Here is a 10,301-nt window from a genome sequence, read left to right as displayed (position 1 = left end):
CCACAGAACCCCTCATTGTTATCTTTCCCCCCCGAATTCCATCTCTATATGCTGTAAATGTTAATTATTAATTATCCTGTAACCACCAATGTAAAAGAAGTATGTGTCTCTGTTTTACTTTTTATCCAAACTCAGAGATTTCCCTTTTGCTTTCTCCTGCCCCCTTAATCTACCACCAACGGATTTCATTTAACCCTCCTTTGATTCTAATATATAAAATAAGCTGCAAAACTGTCATTCTCCAGAGCTTTTCTCAATCTGTTGAGATTTTGCTTCCCTGCAATTGTCATCTAAAAATTCTCTACAGCTTTGGATGTTTCTTATGTCGACACCTAGAAATAGATGAGAAAGTTTTTTTTCAGCTTTACTAAGATATAATTGACATATAACATTGTGTACAGATGGCTGTAGAGAACAATAAATAGATTCTCTCTTTTCACAAATATGTGCCAACATTGTGCCACAGAAAATTTGTTGTATCACTCTTTTACAATTGTAATAATGAATAGAAATGATAATTCCCCCTCATTGAGTTTCCTATTCACTGTCTCCCTAATTATACCTCCTTCAAGTAAGTGTTATCATGGAGTGTCTGGATTTAATAATCCAAGATTCGAAGGTGTTTATTTTATACGTTACCTCCACACTTAGTGTCTTGTATGCTCTGCCAAGAATCCAAACATTGTGTTGGTCTGAGAGGAAGAGATAATTACCTGATTTGTTGAACTCAGAAAGTCTTTAGTACATCTTTAGTAGGTATAGAATTGTTTAAGTAAAGTTTTGTAATTCCAGAAGATGTATTTGAGGTTTATATGAAGAGCCTCCATTTCCTCACACCCTCTCATTCCTTAACCCTGTGTGATACAGGTTCTATCCCCACCATTCTGTGAACAAAGTAGATGTTGATACGTATGTTGGATTACTACAATTTTTTTCTTTACCTGATTTCAAATGTAACTTGGGTCAATACAGAAAACTGAAAAGAACAGAAAATGAAATATGCATAATCCTACCAACTATTAGTTAATTTTGGTAATTTCCAACTAATCTCTTTTTATGTATATCAATATACAACTTTTGTTTTATCAAAGTAATACCAAAAGGCACATGCTAATTTCCAAATTACTTTTCCCACTTAAGAATATAGCATAGTTTCCTATATTTCTATTTTTTTTACATTGCTTGCCACACAGAATTTCATCTCATAACGCCACCTAGCAAAAATTCCTTATACTTTTGCTAGACACTAAAGACCTTATATTTTTTCCAAAATTATACATCTTTGTTCACAGGTCTGATGATCTCTGTGGGATGATCTCTAAATGGGACTCTTGCTTTAAAAATCATGTCCATTGAAAAACTTCAAAACACAAAACTTATGTTCAAAATTAAAGTTTGTGGGTCTGGTCCTCCCAATGTTTACTCAAGTTGGTTGCTGTTTTTATTCTTTGCAACAGCAAGAACATATCAGTTCTCTTTATTCGCTTTTAATAATGGTCATGTTACTTTTGTTTTTCCTTTTATTAGTCGCACAGGTTTACTCACAACTCTACAAATCTTGCTCATGCTTAACGTTGCAGCACTGAGACATTTCACCAGAAAAGTTTTCCGTATTATTAATTCCTACCCATCCCAACAATAATAGCATTCATCGCTTCTAAGGGCTTGGCACTTAATGCACCCTTGTCCTTACCTTTTTCCAGTATGTATATTTCCTGTTTAATAAAACGCTTAGTTGTTCCAGGGCGACGGCTACCTGTGCTTGTGGCCAGGTGTTGCATAATTTACCCTCCATGGGGTCCTCTGCAAGGAGGAGAGGCAGAGTCATTTACATTAGGGGTTGGGAGTGCAGTGGCCAAAGCATCTTTGTGACTGAACACTAGCAGGTCTTGAGACGATTGATTCAGTAGCAGACTTTTAACCACCCAGATTTCAAGTATTGTTCCGAATTATGCCTGATTAACGCCAAATGTTGAGCAAGTGCCCTGGTCATCCTGACTGGAGACCCCAGGACAAAAGTGCATGTCTGAGGGGTGTTGGCCCCAGGGCGACCCGCTGTCTAAGCTCTGGGTTTCTATTTTCAGGTCGATGCTCTTTATTCAACCCAGCGTCCCGGATAGGGCGCAATAATGACTCCATCGGCTCGTTTCCTTTACACCCTTCCTGAGTGGGGCGGCACCTGTTTACGAAAGTGGCCGTCAACCAGTCATTTCCCGCAAGCCGCCGCAGCGCTTCCGGGTACAGAAACAGCCGGAGAACCACCAGCCACACAAGGGCGCAGGCCGAGCCTGAGCCGTGGGGACGCCCGGAAGGCGAGGGTCCAGCCAAGGCCCCGCCCCGCCCTCCCGGGCCCGACGCTCCGCCCCGGAGCCGCGGCCCCGCCTTGCAGCCCCGCCCATCAGGCCCAGCCGCCCGTCACTTCCGCTAGGGCGTGGCCCAGGCCGTGCACACCTGCAGTTCCGCACTTAGAACTTTATGAATCGGGGATTTGTAGGGTCTGGTGCCTACACTGAAAAAGGGCACCGGCTTGCTGGCCGTCAGCTTGTCCCGCTGTACTCCGGGAAAATGACGGCTTCTTGCGGGACGCGAGCGACATTTCCCCGCTGCCATGAGAGCCCCTTTTCCTCGTGGCGCTTCGCTGGGATCCTCTTGGTGGCCCAAGTGCTCCTGCTACCTGCATCCTCAGGTACGGCCTTGGAGAGCGTTCTCCGGCGGCGAACTGGAGTGGGGCCCGGAGCCGGCAGCGGAGCAAGGGCGGGAGGGGGCGGGGGGGGCTTTGTTTGGTGGGTCAGGCAGGACGCGCGGGGCTGTGTGAACCAGGTGTTGAGGAATTGGGGTGAAGGCAGCCAGAGACCCCCCAGCTCGTGCTGTGCGCGGATCCAGGGCGCTGGGGACCGCGTAGTGCCCGCAGTGAAGGTTGCTTGGTGGTCGGCACTTGGCTCTGCGGGGCGCTGGCCTTGGCCGGTGTTTGCCCGGGGCCAAGCTTGCAGGTGTTTCAGGACTGAGCTCATCCGGCTGGGGTGCGCCGACCTGCTGCTCTACGTGAGGCCTTGCTCTTGAGCGCCCAGGTGGGCGAGGATGTTGCCGGGGCCCGTGCTGTGCCCGTGGGGGGCGGAGGGGGGAGGGTTTGCGCTGTGTGCTGTGCGCGGGGTCACGTCCTGGTGAGTGCGGTGTTTGTGCCCCGCTGGGTTGGCGTGGAGAAACCTGGGCAGGGTGTTACCGATGTGTTTCACGGAAGTGGCTAGGCCAGCGGTGTGGAGTGTGGGACGAGGAAACTGCTTTGTGTGGGGGTTGGGGAGCGCAAGCTGTGCTTGTAGTCCTTGGGTGAGAGCAGCTTCTTGGTTTCTGGGTTTGGAGGGTTTTGGAAGGGTGCGCAGTGCTTTTGTACCTGAAGTTCACAGGTTCCTTGTTGCCCACATTCATATTAGGATTGATTTGCAGACTGTTGTGCGTTTTTTTATTTTATTTTATTTTTTTGCCATGAAGTCGTCTTCTGTTCAATTACCGAATGGCTTTTTGGCATTGTTTTCCTTTGGTTGTTTTTTCATTAGGTTGAGTCATGTTTGAGGGGATATGTGAAGTGACCTAATGAACATTGGTAGCCATACAAACTGAGAAATGAGTATCCTAAAAAAAAGAACAGTAAATAATGTTAATATGTTTTTTTCCCTATTGCTCATAAATTAAAGCTGAAGGCCTTTTCACTAAGTTTGTTTCGTGTTTCATTAAGTGGAATAAGTACTTTTTATGCTAAAAAGAAAGATGTGTATTGTATGAAATATACACTGTCAAAGGACAACCATTGTTAATTCTTTGGAGTAGTTCCAGCTGTCTTCCTATGCATGTGTTTCGATAACCGAGTTGTCTTTAGGATGTTACTACACCTACAGTTTATATGCTGCATTCTGTCCTTAGCAGAATTCATTCAGTAAATTTTTGCCTTGTATTATATGTGCCAGGTCCTGTTCAGGTTTTGAGGATACCCTGGTGAGCAATAACAAACCATTCCTATTTTCATGATCTTTATTTCACTGTCTGTGTGCAAACACACACAAACATAAGCAGAGACTGTGTTCTGCTCACTGTGAGATCTCCAGTGCCAGGTACACAGTAGACAATCAATATTTGCTGAAGTGTATTGGGAGCGGCAGACACTAACCAAACCACAATACTAACATGTTACACATATAACCCAAGAGAAGTGATCTGGGGGAAAGGAGCATGATTCTCGGACAGCATTTAACAAACAACTGGTGGAAGGGAAGACTTTTCTGTTCATCAGACAGGCCAAACTCCGCCACTTTGGGGCTTCTGCACAGGCTTTCCCCTCAGCCTGAGAACATTCTCTTGCCTGCATAATTGTCTCCTTCTCCTTCAAAGTCAGTTGTGATGTTATCCCCATAGAGGGAACTTCTCTTACCACCCTATCTCAGGTGGGCACCACACACATTTCAGTTCAAACCATCCCTAACTTGTATTCACCCTCCCAAAACAATTGTTTTCTGTTCTCTCCCCACTAGAATGCAGAGATCTTGTGTGTCTTGTCACACTTGTGGTTCCAAATGTTCATTTTTTTTGCTCCAAATCAACATTCTTATATAACTATTAAGTACCAGGAAATTAAATATAATATTCACCTGGCTCTTAGAGCTCAGAAAAAATTCCTCTTGCCTCCAGAAGAGGGGTTCTGTTATCTGTTTTCCTTAAACAAATAGATAACCAGATATTTCTCTAGCAAAATGGGTTTATTCGGGAACAACAAAGAATTTCATATGGGGCGTGTGGTCCAAAGATAAACCAAGAGCAAGTCCAGAGAAAGAAAGGGCCGGCCGGGTGGGTGGGTGGGAACTGCTCTTTTATGGATTTGGGAGAATCTGTTGTAAAGTGGAATCCTTTGGAGAGAACTGCAAGTTCAAAGTATAGTGACTTCATTGGCTGGTTTATGGCAGTCTCCCATTGGCTGAGCTGTTACTAGACAAGGAAGAATTGTCCTCCTGTTGAGGTAGAAAATAGCATCACTTCCTGTGGGAGATGCATAATACATCTCTACCTGTTGGGATCTTTAGTGTGTGTTGAGTGACGTGTGTGAGAGTTCTCTCTTCTAGCCTCCTGACTCCATTTTAAATGTGTTGTCTGTTTATTAATTTTCACATGTTCCCCTTTTGATGAAGATTTTTCTCTGAAATCACTGATCAAGTATCAGGTTTTTCTGAACTCAATGGCCTTTTGTCCCTGGTTACCAGGAAGGACATTTCCTGTGTGTTGTGTCTCATGTCAGAGAAAAGTGTACACATTGGAAACCTATTGTGATCACATTTGAGTAACAAGAAGGGTGGGGTGGAAACGTCTCAGGAATTTTTCATCTCAAGTCTGTATCTTAGAATAGTGAGAGTCTGGCAAAAGCACACTCAGAACTGAAATAACTAAACAAGAGCTTTGGGAAGACACAATGCAGGAATAAAATATGAAGCAATTAAACAGTATTATCGCAAAAGAGACTGTTTGGAACAGAATGTCTTATCAGTAATACAGCCTGTAGGTTGCAGATTCCGAGACTCTGAATTATCTAAGGATCCAGAATCAGTTAATAGTCTAATAGAGAGACTTTTGTGAATTTTAAACCTTCTAACTGGCCTGGTCTAAACGTCATGGGAAAGCAGTTTCATCAAGTGTCTTCTGCTTCAATTTTGGGAAATCTTCACCTTCAGGTCGCCAGGTGGTGTGCAGGTTCAGTCAGGGTTAGGTGCTTTCTTTAGATTGTCACGTGAATCCAGGAGTCTGTTGCCTGGAGTTTGACGGCACAAAGGTTGGTTAGCAGGACCTGATAAGGGCCTTTCTAGGGAGGTTGAGGAGAGTCTTTTGAAGGTGTCTTTTCTAATAGGTGAAGTGTCCAGCTTTCAAAGTGTTTTGCTTACGGTCTTCATCTCCCTGGAGTATACTGTGAAAAGATTGCTTTACCAGAACATGATTAAATTTTGATAGAAGAACTTAGGCCTTTAGAATACTGAAGTTTATCTCCTTTTATCAGCTGTGGATCAAAATAGGCAAGGGCAAGCAAGGTGCATTGGGTGCCCTGTGACTAGCACCAAGGGTGAGAGACTGTGAGTTCCAGAGGAAGTGGATCTGAGACTTAGAAGGACGAATACTTTTGGCCGAGGTAATTAGACAGTGCAAATTTTGTCAGCTGTCTTAATGCCATTAGAGCGTTCAACTAAACCTGAGGATTGAAGGTGGTCAGCACAGTGAAAGTGTTGTAAAATGGGTCGTATAGCACAAATTTGTCAAAGCACCTGACTGGTAAAATTGGTTCTCCAATCCCTATGTTTTCTGGAGGGGTTCTCTAAGTAGGGATAATCTTTTCCAAAAGGACTTTGGCCATAGAAGAGGCCTGTGTACAAGGAAAAGCTTCAATCCAATGAGAAAACACAACAGCCCATGACTAAAACATATTTATATCCATGAGATAGGGAAGCTGTATGAAATCCATTTGCTGGACCACAAATGGTCCATTAGGCAATTTAAAATGTCCAGGAGCAGTGGGAACAGGCTTTCCTGGGTTGTAATTTGGACAAGTGAGGTAGGCGCTTTTTGTGGCCTTATTAATATTTCCCCACCAATATTAACTTATAAATGCTATCATTTTGTCAGTGAACCAGTGATTTAATGCATGTACAGTAGTCAGCAGTGGGGATGTTAGAGTCTCTCGTTGTTAGAGGACCGGGTTGTTATTTGGCCTGAACCAAAGCTTTCTCTTTTTATCAAGTCAATAATTGTTGGAGTCCAAACTTGCTTTTCCTTTTTTGGGGCCAGTTGTTTAGCTTTAATAGCCAGTTTTTCTAGGTTCTCATATGAGGAAGTATCCTATCCCTTTGGGCCATGACAGAGATTTGACTGCTGTTGGCTCCTTTAAGGACAGCATTCCTTGGGAAAGTGTCAGCAAGGTGATTTTCATAAAGCTTCCCTAGAGTCAAGTTTAGAATGCCCTAGGATCGTAATAATAACAAAAGCAGCAGGTAAAATTATAGCATTCAATAGTAGCCATTTTAAATTTTATCTCAGCTGGAAGTAAGGAAGCCATGTTGTTTCTACCACATTCCAGAATCATGAACTACTCTAAAAGCATATCTACTATCAGTGTAAATGTCAGCAGTTTTGCCCTTGGCTAGGGTGCAGGCCCCTATGAGCTGGTTGGGCCGGCGGTAGCCGAAGGCAAAGGTGATACTTCAGTTCTATCAAAGGGTGTTGCTATTGCATACTTGCACCATATTTGGTATTAAAATAAGAACTATCACTGAACCATGTGAAGTCAGCCTTACTCAAAGGAGTTTCCGCCGGATCTGATTTATTAAGTCTTCATCCTTTTCTGGTTATGGTCTTGTTTTGTCTGAGAGGACTCAGTTGGCACTTTGGCCTGACTCTTGAAATCAGGCTGTTCCACTGGAACTGTGATGGCCTTGAGACAGATTCCTTTTGGAACTGGGCTGTTTCTACCGAAACTGTCCTGGCCTTCAGTCCGATAGCGTTAAAATACCATTTCTATTAATAGCAGTAATGGAGAATAGGTTCATAATAAACTAAGCATAAATATTTTGACATGAAAGAAATGTAAAACTCTAATAAAGGGAAATATTTGTAACTAAAGTAATGACAAAAATTTGAATACAGGCATGAAAGAAAATATATGATATGCAGATATCTCCGGACAAGTTGGCTGAATAGTAAAGAATTTGCATTTTGATCGAAGAGTGTATAGAACTGATCAGAGTGCTCATTCAGCTCTGACAACTAGATACAGTGATGAGTGAGACCTGGTCCTCAAGAAGGTGACAGTCTTGTAGGGCATATAAATAATGAAGAATTACAATACAAAAAGTTCTATGAAATAAGTAAATTGGGGATCATGATGACATTAACCCAATATTTTCAGTGAGAATTGTCAAGAGAATCAAGGAAGAATTGTCATCTAAGATGAAACTGAAAGATGAGTGGGTGGGAAGAATGGCAGGGCCTCTGGTCTAAACTGAAGTAAAATGATGCATGGAGGCCTACAGTGCTCAAGTAATTCATGAAGTATAATAGGCACTACCAGGAATTGAATGTGGCTTAAGAATAGTGTGCAAGAGTGAGTAGGGCTCTGATAGTCACGGGTTTTAAGTCTGGTAGCCATGTTAAGGAGACTGAGACATTACCTTGAGGGCTTTGGGAAGCCATTGAAAAGTATCTGACTAGTAAGAGCTGTGGTCACTGTGTCATATCAATATGACTCTAGTAGCAATGTGAAGTGTGAATGAATGGTGGCAAGGTAGGTGAGGAGACCTATTCGAAAGCTCTTAATGCACTCCAGATAAATGATACTGGCTCTAATTAGAAGTAAAGGATAGAACTAGAGGTATGGAACAAGTGTTCAGTTGTGGGAACAATTTAACTAGTTTGATGGGGATGTGTGAGTGTGAAGAATCAACAGAGGTCACACTCTGGCTTCATTATGTTATTTGAGATAGTGTGACACTTTCTAAGTGGAGCTGTGTGGTGTGGCAGTGGAATATATAGACTTAGCATCCCTGCTAGAGATCTGCAGTGGAGAGGCATATGGGAGGCAGCTCTTCTCAAAGGTAGTGAAGTCATGGCAGTATATCTACCCACCCAGGGGGTCCTCAGCGTGTAATAAGAAGAGTTCCTAGAACAACCCATTAGGAACATCACATTGTCCACTCAGGCAGAGAAGGAAGAGCAGCCAGAGGGCAAGCTGAAAATCAGAGTGGTGGTACTGTCCTAAAAACCAGAGAGGCAGCTTTTTAGGCAGAAAGGAGCGAAGACAGAGTGATCAACAGTCAGGTGTTATGGGCAGGTAACTAAAATTACTGAGGAAGAAACTGTTAGGATTTATTGATCGAGAAGAACACGTGATGACTTTGAAAGTAAATGAGTTTTCATAGGCCTGGAAATGAGAAATAACACTGATAGGCGTAGATACCAGAGTCTGCGTCTTGGGAAGCAAAGAAAGTTTAAAAATAGATTGTGTAGACGGGGAGAATGAGCAGGATGGTCAGGTTTCATTGGGCTTCTAGATTTAGTCGAAGACTGTGATTTTCTGAAGGAACCAATCTGGACTGGACAGAGGTGTGTGTACTCATGTCAGAAAGCAAATTTAATTTTTGTAAGCAGGTACAGAGTGCTTACACAATGTTGCCCAACGTAAAGAAGGTGAGCAGTTCTCTTGATCCACAGCAGAAAATTATTTCACGTTCCTGAAACTCACCTGGAACATTGGGAAATTTTCTGAATGTTGCTTATGATATTATATAGTCTCCTCTATTGTTAAAGTGTAGCACTGCATCCTAGTTAAATTATATTTAAACTATCTAGAGAAAAAAAACTAAGTCAAATTGCTATTTTTTTCTGGAACTGGGAATGTTTAGTTTGAACATCCCTGGTTAGGAAAAGAAAATTCAGTGTTCTGAGCAAGGGAAGAAATTTGCTTGTTAAAAAGGTGTGATATTGGACTCATTGTAATGTATAAAGCTTGTAATCAACTGGTTGCCAAATCAAATTTTAAACTCTGCACATTATTGAAAGCATGTCTTTCATGATGCATGTTAGCAGGAAGAAATACTTCAAAATTTTTTAATGGATTAAACCATCCAGTTGACATTTCTTTTTCCATACAGAGCACTGCATGTGAAAGTCGTATTAGGAATCCTCTTCTTTATATGTTTTCAAGATAGTTACTGAGATTGAATGCATAAAACAAAGAACATAATTTATATAATTTGTATAATTTAATCACAGACTTGCTGTTACTTGATTTCTTTCTTGCTGGTTGCAGGAAATTCTAGAATAAAGTTGTGCATTTTTATCTAAACGGAAATATGTACCATTTCTAGCCCATGTTTGTTTTCTTATCGAAAGTGAGAATGTCTGTCTCAGGGTATTCAGTAAATGTAATGTTAATAAAACTCACCTCTATACTAATCCCATTTTTAAACAATACTTTTAATTACTAGTGCTTTTGGTTAGCTTTTTGCTTTTGTTTTGTGTTGGGCAGTTGATTGAGGAACATTTAGATAGCAAGCTCAGCACAGAGGAAATGTGGAAAACATTTTGCTAGTAGGTAGATTTCAGGACATTGCGGAAATGAAATGTTGGACTGTATATATATATATATATATATATATATATATAGAGAGAGAGAGAGAGAGAGAGAGAGAGAGAGAGAGACAGACAGACAGACAGAGACAGAGAGAGACAGAGACAGAGACAGAGACAGAGAGAATTTTAGAATTTAGAGTATGATATGAAAG

The 10,301-nt window shown here is 42.0% G+C and overlaps 1 protein-coding gene across 7 annotated transcripts in view; it reads left to right on the top strand.

Moving 5' to 3' along the window:
- The first annotated feature begins 2,393 nt into the window (after nt 1–2,393).
- LOC109439516 (membrane cofactor protein) overlaps nt 2,394–10,301 on the top strand; it is a 47,756-nt gene continuing 39,848 nt past the window's right edge. For 3 of the 7 annotated variants that reach the window (XM_074322465.2, XM_088801666.1, XM_088801667.1), the window contains exon 1: nt 2,410–2,686. In XM_074322465.2, coding sequence (XP_074178566.2) covers nt 2,476–2,686 — 211 coding nt within the window. In that variant the 5' untranslated portion in view covers nt 2,410–2,475. Of the gene's footprint in view, nt 2,687–10,301 lie in introns of all 7 variants that reach the window. The other 4 variants (XM_074322467.2, XM_074322468.2, XM_088801668.1 and 1 more) reach the window with 3 other exon arrangements.

Source organism: Rhinolophus sinicus, chromosome 11 (assembly GCF_057876585.1).
Source record: "Rhinolophus sinicus isolate RSI-liver-muscle chromosome 11, RSI-T2T, whole genome shotgun sequence".
Classification (NCBI taxonomy): Eukaryota; Metazoa; Chordata; class Mammalia; order Chiroptera; family Rhinolophidae; genus Rhinolophus; species Rhinolophus sinicus.
Note: the sequence above shows the minus strand (reverse complement) of the source record. Positions and strands in the feature narration are given on the sequence as shown.